Source organism: Glycine soja, chromosome 2 (genome assembly GCF_004193775.1).
Source record: "Glycine soja cultivar W05 chromosome 2, ASM419377v2, whole genome shotgun sequence".
NCBI classification, from domain to species: domain Eukaryota; kingdom Viridiplantae; phylum Streptophyta; class Magnoliopsida; order Fabales; family Fabaceae; genus Glycine; species Glycine soja.
Window position 1 is genome coordinate 33,178,110 of NC_041003.1, and position 24,317 is coordinate 33,202,426.

Below are 24,317 nucleotides of genomic sequence, written 5' to 3' on the forward strand. Positions count from 1 at the left end.
TTATTTTGAAATTAAAAAATGAAAAAAATATAATTTTAAAATGAGTGAATAAAATTTCCAAACGCAACATCCCCTCCTGAGGCCCAATCCCTCGAACCCCCTCAAGTTCCATATCCTAACATATACAAAGAAAGAAATTTGAGCAAGATGGACCTTGTTGGATGTAGACTTCGTGGGAAGCATTGGTGTAGGAAGGTTAGCTAAGGGAATTGTTTTGGAGGGTGCAGCAAGAGAGGTCAACACAGGCATACTGGAATGTGTTGTTGTTAAACAGATCCAATTGATTTTTTTAAAATTTTTTAAAATGATAACAAATAAAGTGGGGATTTTTTACTGCCACTTTTTAAAACACTATTTTCTTAAATTTCAAGATAATAATTGCAATTGATAACGGCCAAACTCATCACATAAAGGAAAAAATTCAATTGGGTAAAATTAAAAAACAAAAGGATCCAATTTCATGCTAAAAAACTAAGGACCAAATTGAGTACTTTTAATAAATTATGGGATGAAATTAGATATTAAGCCTAAATAAAATAACACTCACAAAAAAGAAGGGAGGAAAGACACGTTGATTGGATGATGAGGAGAAAAGTAGTCCGTAGAGGCATTGAGAGCCAAACACTATAGCCATTTCCCCACAGAAGAGTGATCAGTATCCATTCCTGTGCCACTAAAATTCTATTTTCCTTTCCACGACACTTACAATAACAATAACAGTAACAAAACCTATTTATTAACAGCCTCATACCCATTTTCTTTCCCCATCACTTCCTCCCTCTTTCTCTTCTGAGTAACCAACCAACCAAGAGAGTGAGGGAGCAATGGAGAAGATGGCAGCACTCACTACTAATATTATCCACACCCCTCTCTTACCCAACAATACCACTCTTCCAAAGACTTCATCTTTTCAACCCTTCTTCTCTAACCAACTACTTGGCCTCCCCTTATCTTCTTCTTCTTCTTTAACCGTCGCTAAACGGTTCTCTTGCAGGCCCATCAAGTGTTCTGTTTCTGAAGCCACAGAGCCCAAAACAGGTAACTAATTCACAACCCTTCTTTTCTACTTGTTGCTTGTTTTCGTATTTTTTGACATTGTGTACCATTTTGCATACAAGTTTCGGCTTTTCAGGATTTTTTTGTTGTTTTTGTTTGTATTGTTGTCTATGGAGTGTCATTTAATCTGATTACCTTTTTTATTTTTCATTTGCGTGTATTTAGAGAAGAAGAGGCAATTGCTGAGAAGAGGGGACGTGAGAAACATAGCCATTGTTGCTCACGTTGACCATGGGAAAACCACTCTCGTTGATGCCATGCTCAAACAAACTAAGGTATTATTCATTGCATGGAATATGAGTTGAATTGAAGTAAATAGAGTTTTGGGTTATCTGTTCTTTTCGTCTCCTTATTATTGTCATTTTGTGTATTTAGTACTCCTTTTTTCTTCCTCAAATTCGGTCCCATGACTTCAATTTTGCAATTTGAGCCACTTGACATCCAATATTTAATAGAAATGTTGATGTGGTGTTGTAGAAAGTGATTTAGTGTTAGGAACGGAAAAGAAGAGGGAAGAGAAAAGCCTAGCTTCGAGGGCTAGGTAACCTCCTGAGCACAAGAAAGGAAGAAATGGAAAAGGAACTTGTATTCTTTCTGCTTTTTCATACAATCATTGCTCAATATATAGCCTTCATTAGAGCATTTGAGATGCTAGAGACACACACATGACAAGGATCAACAGATACCCACTACTCCTATAACAGAATTATTCTACCAAGCATATTCCTACTAAGTGCTAGCCATTCCCTCACTGCCAGGTGGGCTACCTCTAACGGCATTCGAAATTTCCTTCATACGTAGTCTCTCAAATGCTTGGGCGGCTTCGTTATTCTCTTGGGCCTTGCATAGCTGCTTCCTACTTCCTGCACACCCTTCTCTCGGAGCACTATTCCATGCCTATCATTTAGTGTCTATTTATTTTTGAGTTTGGTAGAATTGATTCTGATATAGTTGATTTTGAACTTTTAAATGCCACTGGAATGCATGTCCAAATTAATATTAGGTACAAATTTTGAACGTGTGTCAGTGTGTGGAGTTGATTTTTCTCATAAATCAAACAAGCACTTATTTCTATACAATTGTTGTGAATGTGAAGGATAAGTTATTTTTTAGAGACTTGATAACATCTGTTGACTGGTTTAACCCTAGTTTCCATAGCAAAGTCATTTGGTTTGTTCTTGTAGAAAAGAGTGGAGTGGATGGATATGATATGTGTGTTGAATTTTGTGCAGGTATTTCGTGATAATCAATTTGTTCAGGAAAGGATAATGGACTCGAATGATTTGGAGCGCGAAAGAGGAATTACAATACTGAGTAAAAATACATCTGTTACTTATAAAGATGCGAAGATTAATATAATAGATACTCCGGGTCACTCTGATTTTGGTGGTGAAGTGGAGCGCATCTTAAATATGGTGGAAGGGATCCTTCTAGTGGTATTCCTTCTCTTTTCCCATTTTTTTATGATCATCATGCATCTTTTTGCACCATTGAATTGACCGTGATGACTGATATTGACTATTGGTAACTACTCAAAGCTGGCTGCTTGTTACATTTCTTAGCTAAGAAAAGATGGTTTTCATTCATGCAATTCTCCTGCACTTTTCCCTATTCTGTTGGGTATTTTTGACCAAGGGAAAAGGGGGAGGGGGTGGTAGTTAGTGTCTTCAACACTTCCTTATCACGGGTCTCTTTTACAAACTAGTTTCAAGAATAAGAACAAATAAAAAAAACTTCGTACCCCATTGCCCAGAGGCTCTTCGCTATGCGAAGGTATGGGGGAGGGATATTGTACAACAACAACAAAGTCTTATTCCACTAGGTGAGGTCGGCTACTTATATTCTAAATGATTAATTTTGTTCTCTTCTTTCTTATCTTGATCCCTACATATCGTCATTATTGGTTTTCAATTTAAAAGGAATTTTAAATTTGTCACCATTTTATTCTTACTACTCAGACTGTACAAATGTATCCTTATTCTTTGAGGGATATTTATCTATAACAATGATAGTTTGTTTTCCTCTATTAAATTTTTTTTCATACTTTTTCTCATTTATAAATACTTCATTTTCTTCCCTGGAATGTGGCTTCTTGTAATATGTAGGGTTTACCAAGCTGCTTTTTGTTTTATGTAGGTAGATTCTGTTGAAGGGCCAATGCCACAGACAAGATTTGTCTTGAAGAAGGCTTTAGAGTTTGGTCACTCAGTTGTCGTGGTTGTGAATAAAATAGATAGGCCTTCTGCTCGCCCAGAATATGTCGTCAACTCTACTTTTGAACTCTTCATTGAACTAAATGCAACAGATGAACAGGTATGTCAGTGATCATATAACTTAAGACAGTTGTAGTTTTCTGTGTTGTTTACAATTTGGGTTGGAGCTTGGAAGTTTGTCAGTAGTCAGAACTCTATGATTTCTTTCCCAATGATCTGTGGGAAAGTTATAAAGAAAACTATTAGATTTTGAATGCCGTCTGCTGGTAAATTCAAACATATCATTGGTGTTTGAAAGATTAGAATTGTTTCAGTATTATGAAAGATAATACTCTGTAAGTTTCATAGCTTTGCAATGTTTTTTCTACTTGCAGTGTGACTTTCAAGTAATATATGCAAGTGGTATAAAAGGGCATGCAGGGTTGACTCCTGAAAATCTGGCAGAAGACCTTGGCCCATTGTTTGAATCCATCATTAGATGCATCCCTGGACCACATATTGACAAAGATGGTGCCCTTCAAATGCTTGTCAGTAGTTGCTAATTATATTGCTTCTTTTTTATTTAATTTTTCTATTGATTTGTTTTTTTTTAATAATTTTTAGCATATTTTTATACGTATTAATTTACCACCTCTGGGGAAACAGAAATAAAAGATGCAAATGATGATCATGACCGGTTTATTTTGTGAGAAAATACGAAATGACAATCCGGGGATGATGTCATTTCCGTATCTAACATGGTCATTTATGAAGTTTGTAGGATCTACTTTGCAGTCCATTATCATTTGTGACAGCATAAAAATTTTCAAAATACTAGATGAATCTTAATGTTAACCATGACAGTAACCAAATTTGTGTGAGGAAGATTCATAAATATGTGTATACAAGATTTAATTTGCAGTCTTTCCATATGCTTATTTGCCAACTAGGTTACAAATATTGAGTATGATGAACATAAAGGGCGTATAGCAATTGGGCGCGTGCAAGCTGGAGTCTTAGAAAAAGGCATGGATGTCCGAGTGAGTTCCTTTTCCTTTACTTTTGTTCTTCATTTTTGTAAATTCCTCCATACTAACACATTACTTTTTACTTACATTGAGTTTATATTGTCAGGGATAAATATTTTTGCATAATAAGTGAAGTTTATTAACTTTATAACTACATTTTAAGTCTCAGACTCACTTCTCTAACTCAGTTTTTTTTAGTTTTTGTGGGGGGTTGAGTAAACATTATTGAGGACTTCATTTCAATTTCGTATAACCATTTTGTTTCGAAGTCCAGGGAGTAGATAATTTTAATCTGCTTATGATAGTAAGAGACTTCAATTAAATAGGTCTATGTAAGGAGAGTTAGGTGAGTAACAGGGGATCATAGCCTCTGAGAAACATAATACTTACTGTAATAATTAGTTAGTTATGACAACAATAGAAAAAATAGAAAGAGATGAGTGTGTTAGGGGCATGGAATGATATTGATTGATTTTGTCAGGTATGTACTTCATTGGATCAGTGATTGGGAATTAGGGTTTGATCAATAAAATCTCAATTCATTCTATATTCTGATCCAGTTTCTATCTGCACACCACTTATTGATTGATTTTGTCCAGGTATGTACTTCAGATGATTCATGTAGATATGGAAGAGTTAGTGAGCTTTATGTGTATGACAAATTCAATAGGGTCCCTGCAGATAAGGTGGAGGCAGGTGATATATGTGCAGTTTGTGGAATTACTGATATTCAGGTAAAGATTGAGGGTTTTGGATAAAGTTCATAATCTTGTATTACAATAACCTTATTAACCTTTACAAATCTGTACTCAGATTGGGGAGACTATTGCTGATAAAGTATCTGGGAAGCCACTACCTTCCATCAAGGTGGAAGAACCGACAGTGAAAATGTCTTTCTCCATAAACACTTCACCTTTTGTTGGCCGTGAGGTATATCAATAGATTAATGCTTTATTGCCATAAAAAAGTTCTCTATTATCTTTTACTGTGTGAATATCCTGATGCTTTCTGTTAGGCACAACAATTGCTCTTAGGTTCAGCTTTCTTGGTAACAGTGTAAGTTGTGTTTTCTCAGCTAGGTCAGAGACCAGCTAAAACGTATTTGTAACTTTTCAGGGAAAGTATGTTACTAGTAGGAATTTAAGGGACAGGCTTTATCGTGAACTTGAGCGGAATCTGGCTATGAAAGTCGAAGATGGTGAAACAGCTGATACATTTGTTGTCAGTGGGCGAGGAACTTTGCATATCACCATACTCATAGAAAATATGTCAGTATTATGAATGTTCCATTTCTCATTAATTACTCTTCATATTCTTCAAATAATATTGCATCTGCAGGCGAAGAGAAGGATATGAATTCATGGTTGGGCCTCCCAAAGTTATCAACAAGAAGGTGAATGAACAACTGTTGGAGCCGTATGAGGTAATTTCTCAATCAATGTTTTGTTGCTTTTTAAAAGCAAAAAATAAAAAGTTGATTTGACAACACATGACAACTAGAGTCTTATTTGACAGACCTTGAAATCTAGTTATTTTTCCTGTAGAAATGACATGCTTATTTGAGACAAAAAAACTAGCTTAATTGGTTTGTTTTATGCTGTCCTGTTACATGAAGACCGGTCTGACATAATAAATATTCCTATGCTAATCTATTATGTAAGCGAAGCATCAAAATCTCATGTGTTTTAGGAAAAGCATATGAATGATCCTGAAAATGTGATAGCCTTTTAATAAGTTTTCTTTTTCAATATTTACTTTATTAAAAAAAAGTAGCTTTTAAGTACCTTCTACGTGCAAAATCATCATTATTGGTTATACAAAGATGATGTCATACAAGATATCTTTATTCATTATTTTGATATTTTCCTGTACAAAGATCTCTTTTTCTTTTTTTATTCTTCCTGTTTTTTTATCATCCAAACAAAGAATAAATTTCTTTTCTCATTTATTACATATTTTAATAAGAGGAATTGTTGCAGATTGCTACTGTGGAGGTACCAGAAGAGCACATGGGAGCTGTTGTTGAACTTCTCGGCAAGAGACGAGGACAGATGTTTGATATGCAAGGAGTTGGGTGTGTAAATTACTTTCTTTGCTTCTATTTTGAACGTGATATATTTTACCACCAATGTCATACTGTTTGAAAACAAAGCATTGAAGTTAAGTAAAATTTCTAAGAGAATCATCATCATATGTCATGGCAAGGAGTTTTTATCTATAGTAAATTGGGAGTTGTATCTTGTATTGTTTTGGATTAATAATATAAATTCACGTAAAAGACATATTGATAATATATTTATTACATGACTATAATAATTGATAAAAGATTCACATTTATTCAGATTTCGCTATGAGGTAATCTTGTTTTGCTTTTGAATGATAATCATGGTTGACAAATAAAATTTGATAAATGCTAGTCTTGTATTGTATTTACAATGACTCTGATTGAAAATAAAAACTCTTTCTCCACTTTTCTTTCTCAATCACAGAATGTCCCAAATCCATACTATTGTTTTTTGCTTATGATGTCCCATGTGGATTGTTTTATTTATTTATTTATTTTGGCTCTGTATAGTATTCTCGTTTGCCTGTATCCTAATTTTTGAAGAAATGTTGCCATGCCAATGTTATATCCAATGCACATACTTATCTCTGTCGGGTTGTAATTCACATGCTTGTATTATATCAAAATCTAAACTGTAATTTCTTAAACCATTATTATCAGTTGGTATATCACACTCTCTAAACTCTACAGTGCATTTTATCCTACAGTTCAGAAGATCTGCATTGTCTAGACTAATGTAGCATTTGATCTGATATTGACCACATTTATTTCTATCAGATCGGAAGGAACTACACTACTCAAATATAAGATCCCAACCCGTGGCCTTCTTGGTTTGCGGAACTCAATTTTAACTGCCTCCCGAGGGACAGCTATTCTCAACACTGTCTTTGATAGCTATGGGCCATGGGCTGGTGACATTAGTACTCGGGATCAAGGCTCATTGGTAATGTCTGCATTATAAACATTAGCATAGTACTCAACAATGCCATTGTTTCCTCCATTCATTAATGATAGTTAGGGAATTTCAGGTTGCTTTTGAGGATGGAACAAGTACTTCTTATGCAATCTCTAGTTCACAGGAGAGGGGACAGATGTTTATTGGTCCTGGAGTGGATGTTTATAAAGGTCAAATTGTTGGCATCCATCAGCGACCTGGGGACTTGTCCTTGAATGTTTGCAAGAAGAAAGCTGCAACCAACGTACGTTCCAACAAGGAACAAACAGGTGAGTGACAAGCAGCTCTAGTGCAATTACCTTGTTATTGTATATGAAATACACATTCAAATAAGATGATTTTATGCTATTTCTAGTTCCTTAAGCCGGTGTTAAGTTTGACTTCAAATGATTTACTCTTTCAATTAATTTTATTTTAACATTGTTTTATACTATTGGAGGAATAATGCTGCTTGCTACAATTTGGCCTGCTACTATGTCTTAACTTCTTTCAGCTTGGTACAATTTTGCTTGCTACTATTTCTTAACTTCTTTCAGAAAGATCTTACATAGAATTCTGATGTGACTAGTAACAACTATCAGATGTGTGTTATTTTTTTGTTCTTTTATTTGGAAATGCCATTTCTTTTACGTTTCTTGCAAATTATTTGCTTGAAATAATAAAAAAACTCAACAAATTATTACTTTATCATCTGAATCCAAGGAACCGAATCCTTGGTAAGCACATTCCAAGGTCCAACACATAATTACAGTAATGTAAATTGTAATTATACCAAGCTGTTGAATAAGCTTTTCAGAGTATGATTGGTATGTATCCTAGGTTGCTAACATTATGTAAGCCTGAATTGTGTTTATATAATTTACTAGTATGATATTTATTATTAGTATGCAACTTCACATTCACTCGTGTATAATAGTAGTATTCTAATAGTCAAGAAAGTTTTAATTTACTTTATTCCCTTATGCAGTGATTCTTGATACGCCATTGGACTATAGTTTGGATGACTGCATTGAATACATCCAAGAAGATGAACTAGTAGAGGTCACCCCCGCAAGTATCCGAATGTGCAAGAATCCAAAAATTACAAACAAGAAAACAAGGTAGACTCTCACTGTGAAGCAGTAACTTGCGAATGCTTTTTGAGTTAACCAGTGACTGCTGGTGTGCTGAAGCTGCATAACTCATCAATGCTGTTGCTGCTAAAGTGATGAAGAAACAAATCATTACCATTGATGTAATGTCACATATATTCTTCCGAAGATGCAGGCAGAATAATATAGAAGCTGGCTGAAAGCCCTATTCATTATAGCTATTGGTCATCACAGTTGATTAAAGGGATGAAGTTATACTGAATTTTGTTCAATTTGTAAAGTCTCTATTAGAAGTAAGGAACAAGATATTAATTCTTCATCATATGGTTATTGGTTGCAGAATAGCAATACAACACCTTGGTTAAATTTCCAGTGAGATTTCTAAAAACTTGAGCCAAGATTCCCAAAGAGAGCAAAATCGTGAGACAAAACTAGTTTTTAAAGAACTTGGCAGCTTTTAGAGCCAAGTTGGGCTTACGGAGCCTAAGGTCCAACATGTGACTTAAGAGACCATCAACTTGTAAAATCTTTTTATTTTCTAAAAGTCCATTTTCTCACCTCTAAACCCAAAACATATTCCCAAATTTTTTATTTAATGAAAAAAATAAAAAAATAGAATATTTAATAATAATAAAAATATTTATAAATATAAAAAGAAAAACTAGGGTGTTATAAAGTATGTCTTAAAAGTTGTTTGTTGTTTTCAAATCATTTGGATCAAGCAATATGGTGTGACAATACGAGTACTATAAATCTGTTAAAGAATCATATTCAACATTCAAGGTTTAAGCACATTGACATCAAACATCACTTCACCAGGGATCATGCTCATAAAAGACATTGAGCTGAAATTCATTGAAATCAAGCTCTAGCTTATTGACATTCTCACCAAACCTTTGACTAAGGATTGGTTCAATTTTATTAAATCCTAAATTAATGTCAAATCCTTGACTGTAATAAGTCAAAAGATTGAAGTTGATCAAAGAACCACTCATTTTACTATTATGAATTGATCAACTTGTGAAAAATATTGAAGATCAAAGATTTACACATTTTAGGTGTATTCGATCCTTATCTTTTAATATTTTAAGAGTGTTGCTCTTAGTTAGAGTTACTAGGAATGTTGGAGAATTGATAGGCTTTCAATTCTGGATCTTTGTAGGGTTCAAGAGAAAGATTTTTTTATTTTATTAGACAATTGTGTGTGCATAGTGTTTGTACTAGTGTTTTCTATATAGTTGATGTTCTAAGAGGACTTAGAACAAACTAGATGTAAGTTTGGATTCGACTGAACCAATACAAACTCTTGTGTGATTCTCTTATTCTCTATAACTTTGAGTATTGTAATCATCTTGAGAATGAAATCGATTTCAAAGGGTCATCATAAAAGTTATTGTTTTATAAAGATTTTTTGAAGAAACTTTGATTGATTTAAAGGAATGTTTTTAATCAATATTAAGAATCATTTGGTAAAGATTTTGAAAGAATCTATTCAAACCCCTTTCTAGATTCTAGGCTTGATCCAACACTCCAACCTTTCTACTTTCTCTTATGCTTCTCGTGTTTGTTTTAAACCCTCATAAATGGCCAAAACTAAAACCATGGGTGTAAAGAATCTCTCTCACTTCTCTACCTCAAATAGTGAAAATTCTAATTCACTCTCTTATAACTCACCAAGATAAGGGAAAAAGGCAAGGCTATAGAAGTGTCCTCAGGGTCTGATTAGAAGCTACTATGACTGTCACACCCCTTCGTTCCAAGGGTGTTGTTAATGGGTCACCAAGGAAGAAAAGCACTGTGAAGGCAAAAAAGTATATAAAGAAGAGAAAGAGGTCAGAATACAAGGCCTTGCCTTATTTAGTGATAGGAAAGTGAAGGAGAAGTTTGACAACAGTTAGGTCAACAAGAAAGTGGTCAATGAGAGGTAAATTGATCTTTTGGAGATCAAAGAATGTGGCTGAGACATTATGTGCTTTGTGAAGAAGCAAAAGTGGACAAGGTTCTTTGAAGTACATGAACCTGTCTATCCAAGGTTGGTGAGAGCCTTTTTTGCAGCTGCTATGATGGATAACAACAATTTTACCTTGAAGAGGATTGAGATTCTGATCTTAGAACAGTTCCTAGTAGATCTTTTATGAGTTCTTGTTGTTAGTTCTAGGCTCTGTGATGACTGGTGTGATATCATAGGCCTCAGAAAGAACAAAATTATGAAGAAGTTCTTCAAGAATAAGGATGAAGACTTGAAATCCAAGTCTCTAATATCCTTTGGAAGGATTGCCCACTAGATTAACATACATTTTGTGTTGCCCAAAGCTGGTTCCTATCAAAGGGAAAATGACCATGATCTTCTGTTCGCTAACTGCCTTTGGAGGAATATTCCACTTAGCCTACCCCATCTAATCATCAATCGCATGATTAAGGAAGCTAGGCCCATTAAGTCAACCTCCAGTTTGCCCTATGGGATGCTGATGACCTTAATCTTTAGGTGTTTTGGTGTACCTCTAGATGATGAAGCAAGGGATGATGAGGTGCTGACTTGGGGAGAGAAAATTTTTACAGCTTTGAAGTAGAACCCCTAACCTTAAATGAAGAAGGAAAACACTTGTTCTGATGAGGAGGATGCTCAAAACAAGGATGAGAAGAAGTAAAAAAAGAAGGAGAAGAAATAAAAGAAAGAAAAGAAGGGCAATGTGCCTGCCAAGAAATCCCCAACCATTCTCACTTATCTTATCAAAAGTAGGAAAAGTTTAAAGGTTAGGGCTAGTAGAAGCCTTCAGTCCAAGTTTGAGGAGGTAAAGGAAACCTCAGAAAGGAAGGCAAAAGAGAAGGAAGTTTCCTATCCTTTTGTTGAAATATTTATCTCAGAGAAAGTGATCTCTAAACAAATTGAGAAGTCTTCTACGAAAGAAAAGTGAGTTCTATGGATGCTCAGAAAATTTAGGAGCATAAGCCTTATGAAGACCATTATAAGGATGCTCATAATGAGAAATACAAGGAAGTGCCCCCTCAGAAAATGGAAAAAGAATATAAGGAGGATCTTTCTAAGGAAGAGAAGGGTGAGGAAAACCATTATGAGCCTTGAAATGAGGTGACAATAGCTGATGAAAGTAGTCAATCTACTCAAAATGAAGAAGCCGAAGGTCAAAACTCAAGAGCTTAGAAAGCTGGAGTTCAGAATGAAGACATCCACCCTTTTGAGGACGTAGAGGCTGCTGAAGCTTAGAACATTGTGGGTTCTAAACCTGTACATGAGAATTGCAATACATAGATCATTACTAATGTGTTGGCCAAGATGAGGACTACTGGTTCCAGAGTGGAGAAAGAAAGCATTGAGAAGAGAGAAGACAAGCAAGAAGAGCCTTCTAAGAAGGCAAAAAAGGTTGAAGTTGCTGCTAAAACTATTCAGTATGTACCAGAGGTTGCAGTTGGTGAGAGAACCTCTTTGGGTCTGTGAAGGATTCTTTATTTAATACTAAAAATATGTTGAATCTCATCAACTCTCCTATCTTTCACACTTCTATCAAAATTGCTTGTGGCCTTTCTCCCTTTTAGCCTTAACCTTTTCCATTCCCTTCCCTCAATTTCCTTATGAGTCAACTACTACAACACCTTCAACGGTTCAAGAGAAGGTACCAATTGTTCACATTCCCTTTCATCCACCTATTGTTGAACCTCCTTCAAGTTCAGTAGATAATAGGCTGAACTCTTTGGAGAAGCAAGTCAGGAAGATTCATTCTCACCAAAAGTTATTGTTATCCAACTTTGATCAACTTCAGAGGACTATAAATGATTTCATTGAAAGGTTCCTTCATCTTGAAGAGTGGATATCTGACAAGGTCAGACCTGCCTTAATCCCTGAAGTTGCTCCTATGCAACATCAGCCCCCTCCCCCCCCCCCCCCACCACCAAGAGCTACTACCATGGCTTCATCTTGTTCATCTTCAAAAAACTCCTCTCCTAACAAGCATGATTGATTTTTACCTTTTGTTCCTTCCTTTTTTGCTTAATGACTAAGGGGGAGAAGATTAAGAGAGATTGGTGTAGGAAGGAGATAATTTTTTGTAGGATTATGATCATATGCTTATTTATAATTTTTTTGTTGATATCTTTTGTATGATCCTATTTATTTAATGAAACTGATCTTGATTAATGGTTATTCCTTTCTATCTCTTCTGTTTCTATCCCTGCATTATGTTGTTCTTTGAAGAATATGTTAACTTGAGTTAAAAATGCATGTATAGAGGGGCAGTTTCCCTCTAATTAATATGAAACAATATTGATGCACACTCCCAGAGGGAGTTAAAACTTGAAAAACTTAGAAAGGTAATGTCACCCTTTAAAATTTCTCCTAAGGGTTTGTCATCATAAAAAAATGGGGATATTGTTGAATCCACATCCCTGCTTTTAATTATGAAAAACCATTAACAATGCAAATTGTAAGGATGATGGGTTTATGTAATGACTAACATTCGGCTCAAGTGTTTTAGTGTTAAATCTATTAAGAAACAAACATGTTAGTTCATTTTGAAGCACTCAAAATGATGCTCAGAAGATTCCTTGAAGCCTATATGCATAATGAAGAATGCTTCCCTAGGAGTACTTGTTTTTGGCAAAGAACTGAACAACCATGGCTTACTCAGAGAAGACTTATTAAAGGCTACATAGAGAGCATCCAATATCAGAATGAAGTTGTATCAAATTAAATATCAGAATGATGAAAAACCTAACTCTGAAGACTAAACTTTAGAGTGGAGTTCATAATGGCTCATAATGCATCTCAAGGATAACATCCTGTCTTCCATATGATGCCACATATACAGAGAGCACATCAAAAGATTGAAATTGACAACATTTCACTTTACATTGAGGGTACATCCAAAAGTGAATGCCAACTACATTAAAAGATGAAATCAAGTTGAAATTGTCCTTGAGAAGTGAATAAAAGACTAAAAACTTTACATAGCCTAACCTTGGATAGAATACTAATACACCAATAATTGTACCTTTGCTTAAACTTATGAAGCAATATACTTAATAATGGTTTATGTTGTTAAGATGTGTTTTTGATGAAGTTGTCCCACATCAGAAAGACATATCAATTTGTCTTCATCAAAATAATCTACTTCAAGTATGGATCCTTTCTCAACTATCATTAGAATTACCATTCTAATGTTACTTCAGAATGCTCATTAGAAAGTTTCTTAGAATGGGAACCTCAAAATGATCCTGCTAGTTGTCATTTCATGATAGCTGTTAAGTCTATCTACTTGCTCCAAAAGCTTGTCAGCTTTGTGAGCTCCACATGAATGATCTTTTTGTAGCTTTAAGAGGTGATTCAAGAGCATCATGAAGACAAGCTGAAGCATTCTAGTGAGAGCAACTCATGCTAAATCCCTGTGTGAGAAATCTACATTTTTGTTTCAACCATCTCTGTTGAGAGTGACCCATTTCTGTAAAAAGCTTGTAATCTATAATAGATCTAAGATAGATATAAGAGACTGTAATTTCTTGAGTGGAAACCCTTTGTGAAGTGAAGATCTGTATTTGTGCAGTCCAAACACATAAACCTCTTTGTTGTTGAAAGTCCAGCAGGGATGGAAAGGTTAAAATCCAGTGGTGTTGTTGGTTTATCCTAAGTTATGTTAATGAAATCTCATCTTGAAGGGTGAGGATTGGACGTAGTCCCAAGGTTAGGATAAACCAATATAAAAATCACTGTGCATTACTCTTTTCCCTTCATGCACTAATTTTTTGTTTATTAATCTGTTAACTAGTTTTTGTATATCTTTAAGACAAGAAACCTTTCACAAATACCTCCAAAACTAAACTCTTTTATCAAAGTCTTTATAAACAAACACCCTTTTTTTTTAAATAGAGCTCTAAACTGTTTAAGAACCTTTTTCTAGAGGTACTTGCTTTTATGTTCTGAACCCAAACAATTCTGGATTCTGAACTGTTTCATTATGAACTTATATCAATAACCTTTTCACTTTTGAAAAGGAGTTAAAATTTTGTGAAAACACAATTCAAGCACCCTTCTTGTGGTATTTTTGACACTTCACTACCATCAGTACAAACTTAACATCATTAATGAAATAAAGATATTGACGACTAAAAACCGCAACAAAATATAAGTTTTTTTCCCTTCATCTTCCTCCTCTTCTTTTTCCTTGTCCTCCCTCTTGTTTGATGTTTGATTTGCAAGGTCATCATGACCTTCTCTAAACCAACCATCATCTTGATTTGCTCCCTTGTGCTTTATTCCTTTTAGAACGCACTACATTTTGACTCATGGAAACCCTTGGAGTTGCGCCTAACCTCATTATCAACATCACCAAAGTGTTAATCGATGATAGAAATCCAAAATTGAGAACCAAGTAGAAAAACCTTTGGAATGGAGGAGGGATGGCGATGTTGTTCTAACAGAGCACGATGCGAGATGGCCACAGCTTGAGATGGCACATTGGCAATGCCGCAATTTAAAATAGTGTGGAAAATACAAAGAAGGATGAGTGTTTGATATGGGCTAGTGATGCGTTGGGGAATGTTGAGGATGCCTTAAAGTGTAGAAGTCGTCACCGTCACATCTCCATGGAGATGTTGTTGTCATCGTCGTGCGAAACCTGTTTAGCCTGTGCACACTTGTCACTGTCCTTTCTGTTCCTCAACCAAAACCTATTCAAAATCATAATCAGAGCCTAAACAAACAAAAGCCATCCATGGAGGGTGATTCCTCTTGGAGTGTCCGTCTATTTTTTACTTCCAGGTGCTACCAATCTACTCTTCGATCTCGATTAGGTTCTCTACTTTTTTCGTTTTTTTTGTTTTCCCAATTCAATTCATTTTGCACCTTTTCTTTGTTTCCTCTTTCTCTCATTAAAGATGAGGTCTTCAAATTTTTATTGAATGTTGTTGAGTTGGAGAAGATGGCGAAGATAATGGAGGAGGAGGAAGGAGGAAGAAGAAACAAGATAGATGAAGACAAAAAAACTTACACGTTGTGACGACTTTTAACTGCTAATACCTTTATTTCATTTCTGGGTTAAGTTTACATGGACAAAAGGTCCATCTTGATTATTTCGTAAAACATAAATGATCAAAATAACTTTTTAAAAAAATAAAAATCAAATTAAACCAAATAATAAGATAAAGGACCAATTAGATCATATGGTCTATTTTTTATTTTTACTTCCTATGAATAAATATTCTATCTACATTACTTTAGTGCGATTTTTCATCGTTATTTTTTTAACAAAAAAATTAAAAATCAATCCTTAAAAAGAAAATATCACAAAAATAAATTTCATTCCCAATACAACTTTTTCTATCCACATCCACACAACAAGAAAACAAGCATAGCCGTCCATTCTTTCAACAACACGTTTAAAAAAGTCCCAATTATTCATTAATGAAACTTTAGCAACGTATCACCACGTTACCAGTGGCAGGTAGTGACACATGCGCTCACATCACGTTTACCAAAAATAAAGAAGCAGAAAACAAAAGCGGATGATTCCATATCTAAATTTCGGATATTACATTCTTTTCTACGGAGAGGAAATCCCATTTAATTTAAAGAGAGAGAAAAATACAAACACAAAGAAAGAGCATTAGAAAAAGAGGATTAAGGAAGAAGAAGGAGACGCCGGACCAAGCGTCCGTGTTTCATCTTTGGTCTCCTCTCCTTCCTCTTCCCCGTAATCCTCCCTTAAATCATCATCCCATATTCACAAATCACAATCATTAATTCTTAGATTAATTGCATTCGAGGTATTTTCTGCTTTCATGTGTCGTAATTGTTCATGATTTTGTCCTTAAAATAATCCTCATTTTGGTTTCAAGGTGTTTCGACCTCCGGTCTGTCACACTGTTAGGTTTATGCGTCCGACACAATGTCTGTATAATCTTATTCTAGACATTGTCTGTCTAGGTAATCATAACATACATCATGCATTGTATCATCGGATCCTAAGGATTGTCCACTTCTTTTGTTTACGTGTCATTTATAAAATCATAAACATTCCCTCGTTTTGATTTCGAGTTATTCTGACCTTAGGTTTGTTTATTACACCTGAAAATATTATCCATTTTAGTTTCACGTACGTTCGAGATATTATTATTTTTTTAGGTTTACCACATTCGAGATATTGCGTGTTATAGGTTCATCACATTCGAGATATTATCTGTTTTAGATTCATCTTGTTGTTGAGGTATTGTCCACGCTCGTGTAAGCCTTCACATTGGATCATCTCTATGGGTAACTGTTGCGTTTTGCCATCCCGTCAGATCAGAAAAGAAAAAAAACACAAGAAGAAACGGAATCCCTATGAGGACGGGCGGGGGAAGAAGCTGGTGGTGCTGACGGAGCCCACGGGCCGGGACATCGGCCTGCGGTACGACCTGGGCCGGGAGCTGGGACGCGGCGAGTTCGGGGTGACGTACCTGTGCCGCGACAGGGAAACGAAGGAGGAATTAGCATGCAAGAGTATTTCCAAGAAGAAGCTACGAACGGCTATTGATATTGAAGACGTGAGGAGGGAGGTGGAGATCATGCGGCACCTGCCCAAACACCCGAACGTTGTGTCGTTGAAGGACACGTACGAGGACGACGATGCCGTTCACCTCGTCATGGAGCTCTGCGAGGGCGGCGAGCTCTTCGACCGTATCGTTGCGCGCGGCCACTACACCGAGCGCGCTGCCACCACTGTCACCAGAACCATCGTCGAAGTCGTGAAGGTCCGGTAACAATTCTTTTCTGTTTACTATACATGATTCTGTCTTGTGTGTTTTTTTTTTCTTTTATTCTAATAATATACTACTCCTGTCCCTGTCCTTTTTTTTTAATTACACTAAAACTTGTTTCTTATAACAAGGATAGAGAGTATTAAATCAAGAATTAATTTAACTTTGAAGTAATGCTTTAGTCTGTGGATAAAACATAAATAGTGTTTCTTAAGTACTTCTAGTGTTGTTTTCAATTAAAATTGGAGTTTCATTTCAAGAACTTATTTTGAACTTTAGTGTAAATATTTATCATGTAGGTGAAATTTCAATATTATCATAGAACATCACTAAAGGTACATAAAGAAGTGCATCTAAGTTTTGTCCTTAGTCTAATACGTTAATTTTTGAACTTATGAAACATTTGGCAGATTTAGTAATTGTGTTGGTAATTTAAAAACTAGAATTGAGTATTACTTGATGTTGATGTTATTAGTGACTAATAATTTCAGATACTACAATAATACTTTGAGATTTTTTGGTGTTAAATTAACTGATGCTTGTAATTTTTTGTTATTACTCTTTTTCTATACATTTCCTTTCGTGATGAGTGTGGGATATATATAAAAAATGGCATTTACTTTGTTTTCTGTTGAAGAACGAACTGTTTTTGTGTATCTCACTCATCAATCCTTCTGCAAATATATTTTACGTATAAATGGCATTTTAACCTTTAATTTGAAATATGGGAGCCAGGTATAATTTGTTTGTTGGCATGTATGAAGATTCTTTGCTCTTCACTGCACCTATGTCCTTGGAATGCTTCTCTCCTTTTATTTGATTGTTGGTTACTCTAAATCTGATGTTAAATCATGATTATTTTGTATTTTTTTGTGGTGTAGGTGTGCCACGAGCATGGTGTGATGCATCGTGATCTCAAACCCGAGAACTTTTTGTTTGGAAACAAGAAGGAAACAGCACCCTTGAAAGTTATTGACTTTGGATTGTCGGTTTTATTCAAACCAGGTAAATGCTTTTGGCTAGTTATTGAATCTCAATGTTGTTGTTTGATCCTTAATATTTTGCATTTTTGCTGCTTCCATCCATTTACAATAAGCTAAAGTTTGCCATTTTTTGCAGGTGAAAGATTCAATGAGATAGTTGGAAGCCCATATTACATGGCTCCTGAGGTATTAAAGCGTAATTATGGCCCTGAAATAGATATCTGGAGTGCTGGAGTAATTCTCTACATATTACTTTGTGGCGTTCCACCGTTTTGGGCAGGTTCGTTTTGTATTCTGAATGATGTTGTGGTTTTTGTGAGTTTGAGATCTTAAGTATACTAACTAAATATTTATTATAGTAAATTAGTAATAGATATTCTTGGTGTTGGAAGAGGAATAATGCATGTTTTTGAATTTCAGTTCAGCAAAAACAGAGTGGTCTGTTTGTTACTAAATAAATATTGTGTATTGGTTACACTTTCTAATTGACCAGTGATATTGAACTCATCAGCATGATCTATCTTCTGAACATTAGTTGCTGAGATTAGTAATTGTGCTGCTACTGTTACTGGATTCATCAACATGTTTATCCAATGGATTGATAGATCATTAAAGAATTCAACGTTATGATTCCATTTCTTTAGAGAAATCATTTACAATGATCTTTTTACATAATGAAGATGTTATTTTGTGCTAATGTGATATTTTTCATGCATTGCATGTTTAATATAAGATATAGGATGATATTGTATGTTTTGCTTATTTTTCATTGTTTTGGTACAATTTCAATTACATTATTATTTCTTGCTTTCATCTGGGTGATACATTTGATTTTCTAAATATTTTGTGTTTTAAATGCAGAAACTGAACAGGGAGTTGCTCAAGCAATTATTCGATCTATTGTTGATTTTAAAAGGGAGCCATGGCCAAAGGTTTCTGATAATGCAAAAGACCTTGTGAAGAAGATGCTCGATCCTGACCCTAAGCGCCGGCTTACTGCACAAGAAGTGTTAGGTATATATATATATATATATATATATATATATATATATATAATGCTTTTAGGGAGATGAAGTGTAGAATTATGTGGAATATTTTTTCTCTTAGAAGTTGCGAAATGAAAATGTGAGGATGGTAATGTTGCTTGTTCACTAAATGCAGATCATCCATGGTTACAGAATGAAAAGAAAGCTCCTAATGTTTCATTAGGAGAAACTGTTAGATCAAGGCTCATGCAATTTTCTGTAATGAACAAGCTTAAGAAAAGAGCCTTGAGGGTAATGTTCTCAACAATATTTGAATTCTCCAAACTGTTTATTAATATATCTCCATTCTGATTTATAATTTATTGATTCAGTTCTCTTGACTTTCATGTGAACAGGTGATTGCAGAGTATTTGTCCTTAGAAGAAGCTGCTGGAATAAAAGAGGGATTCCAGCTGATGGATACAAGCAATAAAGGCAAGATTAGCGTCGATGAGCTGCGTGTAGGGTTGCATAAACTAGGTCACCAAATTCCTGATGGGGATGTCCAAATACTTATGGATGCTGTGAGTATTTTTCACTTTATCTGGAAACTTTTCTTTTCTGTTTGTTCTACAATTGATGTGTGAAGAAATAAGTAGTTTGGTCTCTTGTTTTTCAAAATTTTATGTTCATTGTAATATATCAAACTAATTAATTGCAAACTTGGTATGAGTTATTAGTTTATAAATGCTAACACAAACTGGTTTTCTAAGTAGGTAAGTTTGAAGTAATAAGCTGTTACAAGCATACATTCTTAATCCTCTTGATGCCATTTCCTATTTTACTTTAGTAACAAGGGTTATTTGAATGTACTACTTTAAATTATTGTTTTACACATTCATACCCATAGAAAACTCTCTTGAACTTTTAATCTTTGGGGGCTGCTTATACAGGGTGATGTAGACAACGATGGGTACATAGATTATGGCGAGTTTGTTGCCATTTCCATTCATCTGAGAAAGATAGACAATGATGAGCACCTTCACAAAGCCTTCCAATTTTTTGATGAGAACCAAAGTGGATATATTGAAATTGAGGAGTTACATAATGTCTTAGCTGATGAGATTGAAACAAACAGTGAAGAAGTCATCAATGCAATTATCCATGATGTGGACACAGATAAGGTCAGTATATTTCACTTTTTTTTTATTCAATTTGATTTTGTATGGGGTTAAAATTTCAAGTAAATTGTGTCGGCTTGATTTGTTCATTTATACTTGAACGCATAGTTGTGCCTTTGTTTGATATCAGATCAAATTTTGAACAAAACTTTCTTATGACGAGAACAAAATAGTTAAATTAAGCATCCCCTTAGACATTATTATTTTTTAAGGCCAGTTTCTTAAATATATCTCATTATCTTGAGGGATCAGTTTCTGATTTTCAGCTGGAGTGGAGATATCCCGAGTTAACACTCTCAGAAAAAAGGATTATATTTAAAATATTTTTTATAACTTATCTTTCTTCCATCTGGTTTAAAATATTATAGTGTGTTTGGATGAAGCAATTTAAAAACAAAATTCATTTTCTCAAGGAATTTAAAATGATTCATGATAAAATAGCTTGTTTGAAATGAGATTTAATTTTTGATATTTTTATGAATCATTTTGATTGACTAAAATAGTGGAATTTCAAATTCTCTAAAAAAATATAGAATTTGAATTTTTTTATTTCAGAGATGCTCACTATAACTCACGTTCTTGCTCACGGCTCTTTCTCGCTCAACACTCACAAGTTGTGAGTGTAACTACGGGTGACAAAATTTTTTACGGCCGATATCGACATAAGTTGTTTTTCACTGACGTTGGTTGAGGTTTTTTCGGTCAGAATTTTTTTGTATGATATCAACCAAAGTTATTTTTTGTCGATATCGACTAATATTTTTTTTAGATGATGTTGGTTAGAGTTATTTTCTCACTGATGTTAGTAATGGGAAATTTTTGCTAGCATCGGCCAATGATTTTTTTTGTCGTTGTCATCCAGGTTTTTTCAGTTGATGTTGACCAATGATTTTTTTTGGCCGACGTTGGCTAGATTTTTTCTACCGACATCGATCATGACTAACTTTTGAGTAGACACCTGTTAGGATTTTTCAGCCAACATCAACTAGGTTTTTCTAGCCAACATCAGCCAAAACTATTTTTTTAGCCAATATCGGCTAGGATTATTTTTTAGCCAATGTTAGCTAAGGTGTTTTGGCTGATGTCAACTAGATCTTTTTAGCCGACGTCGATTAGGATTTTTTTGCGGACATCACTAGGGTTTTTTGGTTGATGTTGACTAGGATTTTTTCTGCTAACACCATCTAGGTATTTTTGACCGACATCGGACATGACTATTTTTAGTCAACATCGACTAGGTTCTTACAGTCGACATCCACTAGAGTTTTTTCGATTGACATCGGTCAGAGCTAGTTTTTAGCCAACATCCACCAAGGCTAATAATTTATAGCCGATGTTGGGTAGGGTTTTTTGTTCGACATTGGTCAGGACTATTTTTTAGCCAACTTCGAATAGGGATTTTTCGGCCAATGTTGACCAATGATGCTTTTCAGGAGACATCGGGTAGGTTCTATTGGTTGGCATCAACCAAGCTATTTTTTAGTCGATATTGAGTAGATTTTTTTGTCAACGCCTGCTAGGATATTTTAGGCTGACGTTGGCTAAAAATAGCCTCGGTCAATGTTGTTCAAAAAGACCCTAGCCAGTGTTGGCCAAACAAACCCTAGCCGATGTTGGTAAAAAAAATCTGGCCAACATTGGCTGAAAAATAGACTCAACCAACGTTAGTCAAAAAATAGTCCCGACTAACATCAACTGACAAATATTCCCGGCACACTTTGACAAAAAGAAACCGTATTTGATGTCGACTGAAAAATAGCCTTGGTTGATATCGATTTGAAAACATCACTGGTTGTGGTCAGACAAAATAATCCTAGTTAAAATTATCAATATTTTGTATTTATAAATTATTAAAAATTGAAAATATTTTTTAATTAATATTTCAAAATTAGATTGTGTTTATTTTCTATAAAGTTTGATATTAAAATTTCATCTATTTAAAATATAAAATTGAAATTTTGAATATGGAGGAAATTGAATTTCCCTATCCAAACAAAGAATTTAAAATTGAAGAAATTTGAATTGATTTATCCAAACAAAACATTCGAAAAATGAGAGAAATTAAAATCAAAGCATTTCAAATTCTGATATTTCAAATTCCTTAAAATTTTAAAATTCCTTATCCAAACACAAGGTAAGGGATATTTGGTACAAGAGAAGTTTTTAATTTCTTAGGAATTTAAAGTTGAGAATGATTTTTTTCTCATGTGTGGTTCCTATGCAGTGTTGTGGAACTCCAAGATGTTCTATATGATTCTTGTATGTTGGTTCATTAACAACCATTAGTTAGTTCTCTTAGATTTTACCAACTTAGTTATTTTTCTGTTTTCTGTTATTATGTTATAACATTTAACAGTTAGGTAGTTTTAAGTTGATTAGACTTGAAATAGTGCTTCTATTTCCTTCTTCTTGTATAGCCTAGATCACAAGAGAGATTTCTGTAACCAGAAAAATTCTGCAGAGATTGAATAAAAGTGGTTGCTGTGAGTTCTGTGTAGTTTTTTTGGTTCATTTTTTTACATTTTGCTTATCCTTGTTCATACAAGAAACTCATCATTTTGTGAAGTAAAATCTGATCTTGGCACAACAAATGTCTATAAGAGAATTGCTAGGAATACAACACATTCTATATCATAGTCTTTTGTACACACTTTTTTTATTGGTCAAATTTATTGAAAATGATAATTTCACGGGATTCACATCACATTCATTGATTCTCTCTCCTGATTTTTTAGTTTTGAATAAATTTTAACTAATTAGAAAAAATGTGTTTGAAAGAGTGTGTTCTTAACACTTCTCGTATTGATAAAATACTTGATCTATATTTTAATTTTAAAGAAATACCTTGTAGATCTTTTGTCTTGGAATCACCCTTTGACCTTTTCCTTCATGTGATTGCAGGATGGAAGAATAAGTTATGAGGAATTTGCCGCGATGATGAAGGCAGGCACAGATTGGAGGAAAGCATCAAGGCAGTATTCAAGAGAGAGGTTCTCTAGCCTAAGTCAGAAATTGATCAAGGACGGGTCTTTGAAACTAAACAATGATGACGGTAGATGACTTTATTAGAAATATTGTTTTACTCGGGCAAAGCCAAAGGAGAAGAAGTCATCCTCATCCCTTTATTCTTTTCCCCTTCATTGTTATTCTTTTCTCTCTATTTTTTGTTATATCCTTTCGAGGGATTAATTAAATAGGATATATATAGGCCTGATAAGTAATGTCTGTGGCTTGCAGTATTCATTTTTTAAAGTTCTTTTGGTTTGTTGAGGGTGTTATTGGAGAAAGGAGAGGGTGGAGGATTGGACAAGTCTTCAATGTGTGACTGTAAATATTTTCAAATAGTCACACTTATATTATAATCATTTGGCATATTTAACGAAATTGTACTTTTTTCTTCTTCTTGTCTAAACGTTGGGCGAGAACACAAAGACATTTTCTTAGGCTGTGGTTTCCTCCATCTCAAAGTTACTTCATGCATTGCTTTTTTGCTTCTGAAATGATCAATCCAGAATGTAAAATACATTATGAACTGATTACAGATTTTGACTTTCAAAATGATCAATCCTAAAGATAAAAATAAAATTCAAAAAGAAGGCAGGATGCAACTTGGAGGTGCATGAAGAAATGGTCATTTTTTTAGGAGTAGGATAGTCAAACAAATCATCACCATTTTTACGATAATGATTCTTCCCCCACTAATGAAACAAAGTGTAGAAAAAGGACAAACTGTTTTCAACTTTACCGGAAAATGATGGCAATTGTAATGATATATAGCTTGCTCAATAATTTCGGCCGGCAAACGTTGCAACATCCAAATTATGCGACACTGTTGATGATAGAGCATTTACTATTATCATTATTACTACTGGTTGAAACACACCGCCTGTCTGTTCACATTTCTGTTGCGTATATTTTTACTAAAATATTAATTTTTTTTAATTATTTTATTTCATATTGCATTAGCATGTATACATTAATATTAGTTCAATATGATTTTTGTACATCATATGCCTCTACTAAAAGAAGTTGATTTTTAGTCACTTTTAAAGACAGTCT

General features: G+C 34.4%; 2 protein-coding genes across 2 annotated transcripts; both read left to right on the forward strand.

The window, feature by feature from the left end:
- Positions 1–560: 560 nt before the first annotated feature.
- On the forward strand, positions 561–8,759 carry LOC114392765 (putative elongation factor TypA-like SVR3, chloroplastic). Its single transcript, XM_028353992.1, has 14 exons — positions 561–1,038; positions 1,222–1,331; positions 2,289–2,492; positions 3,193–3,369; positions 3,644–3,796; positions 4,199–4,288; positions 4,876–5,010; positions 5,090–5,206; positions 5,393–5,544; positions 5,615–5,699; positions 6,256–6,350; positions 7,119–7,284; positions 7,370–7,565; positions 8,264–8,759. Exons 1-14 carry the CDS (start codon positions 825–827, stop codon positions 8,398–8,400), a joined length of 2,031 nt encoding a protein of 676 aa, XP_028209793.1. The 5' UTR covers positions 561–824; the 3' UTR covers positions 8,401–8,759.
- A 7,191-nt stretch (positions 8,760–15,950) lies between these two features.
- Positions 15,951–23,642, forward strand: LOC114392775 (calcium-dependent protein kinase 32-like). The gene is made up of 8 exons (XM_028354003.1): positions 15,951–17,123; positions 18,011–18,134; positions 18,249–18,392; positions 18,974–19,126; positions 19,274–19,389; positions 19,494–19,661; positions 20,031–20,261; positions 23,160–23,642. The coding sequence occupies exons 1-8, from the start codon at positions 16,641–16,643 to the stop codon at positions 23,316–23,318; spliced, it is 1,578 nt and encodes a 525-aa protein (XP_028209804.1). The 5' UTR covers positions 15,951–16,640; the 3' UTR covers positions 23,319–23,642.
- The last annotated feature ends 675 nt before the right edge of the window (positions 23,643–24,317 follow it).

Excerpts from the sequence above, each read along its gene's own strand:
- LOC114392775 (XM_028354003.1), top strand. The coding sequence starts at position 16,641 with ATGGGTAACTGTTGCGTTTTGCCATCCCGTCAGATCAGAAAAGAAAAA. Across the intron at positions 19,390-19,493 it reads TTAAGAAAAGAGCCTTGAGG|GTGATTGCAGAGTATTTGTC; the intron begins GTAATGTTCTCA and ends TCATGTGAACAG. Across the intron at positions 20,262-23,159 it reads ATGATGTGGACACAGATAAG|GATGGAAGAATAAGTTATGA; the intron begins GTCAGTATATTT and ends ATGTGATTGCAG.
- LOC114392765 (XM_028353992.1), top strand. The coding sequence starts at position 825 with ATGGAGAAGATGGCAGCACTCACTACTAATATTATCCACACCCCTCTC. Across the intron at positions 3,370-3,643 it reads TAAATGCAACAGATGAACAG|TGTGACTTTCAAGTAATATA; the intron begins GTATGTCAGTGA and ends TTCTACTTGCAG. Across the intron at positions 5,011-5,089 it reads GTGGAATTACTGATATTCAG|ATTGGGGAGACTATTGCTGA; the intron begins GTAAAGATTGAG and ends ATCTGTACTCAG.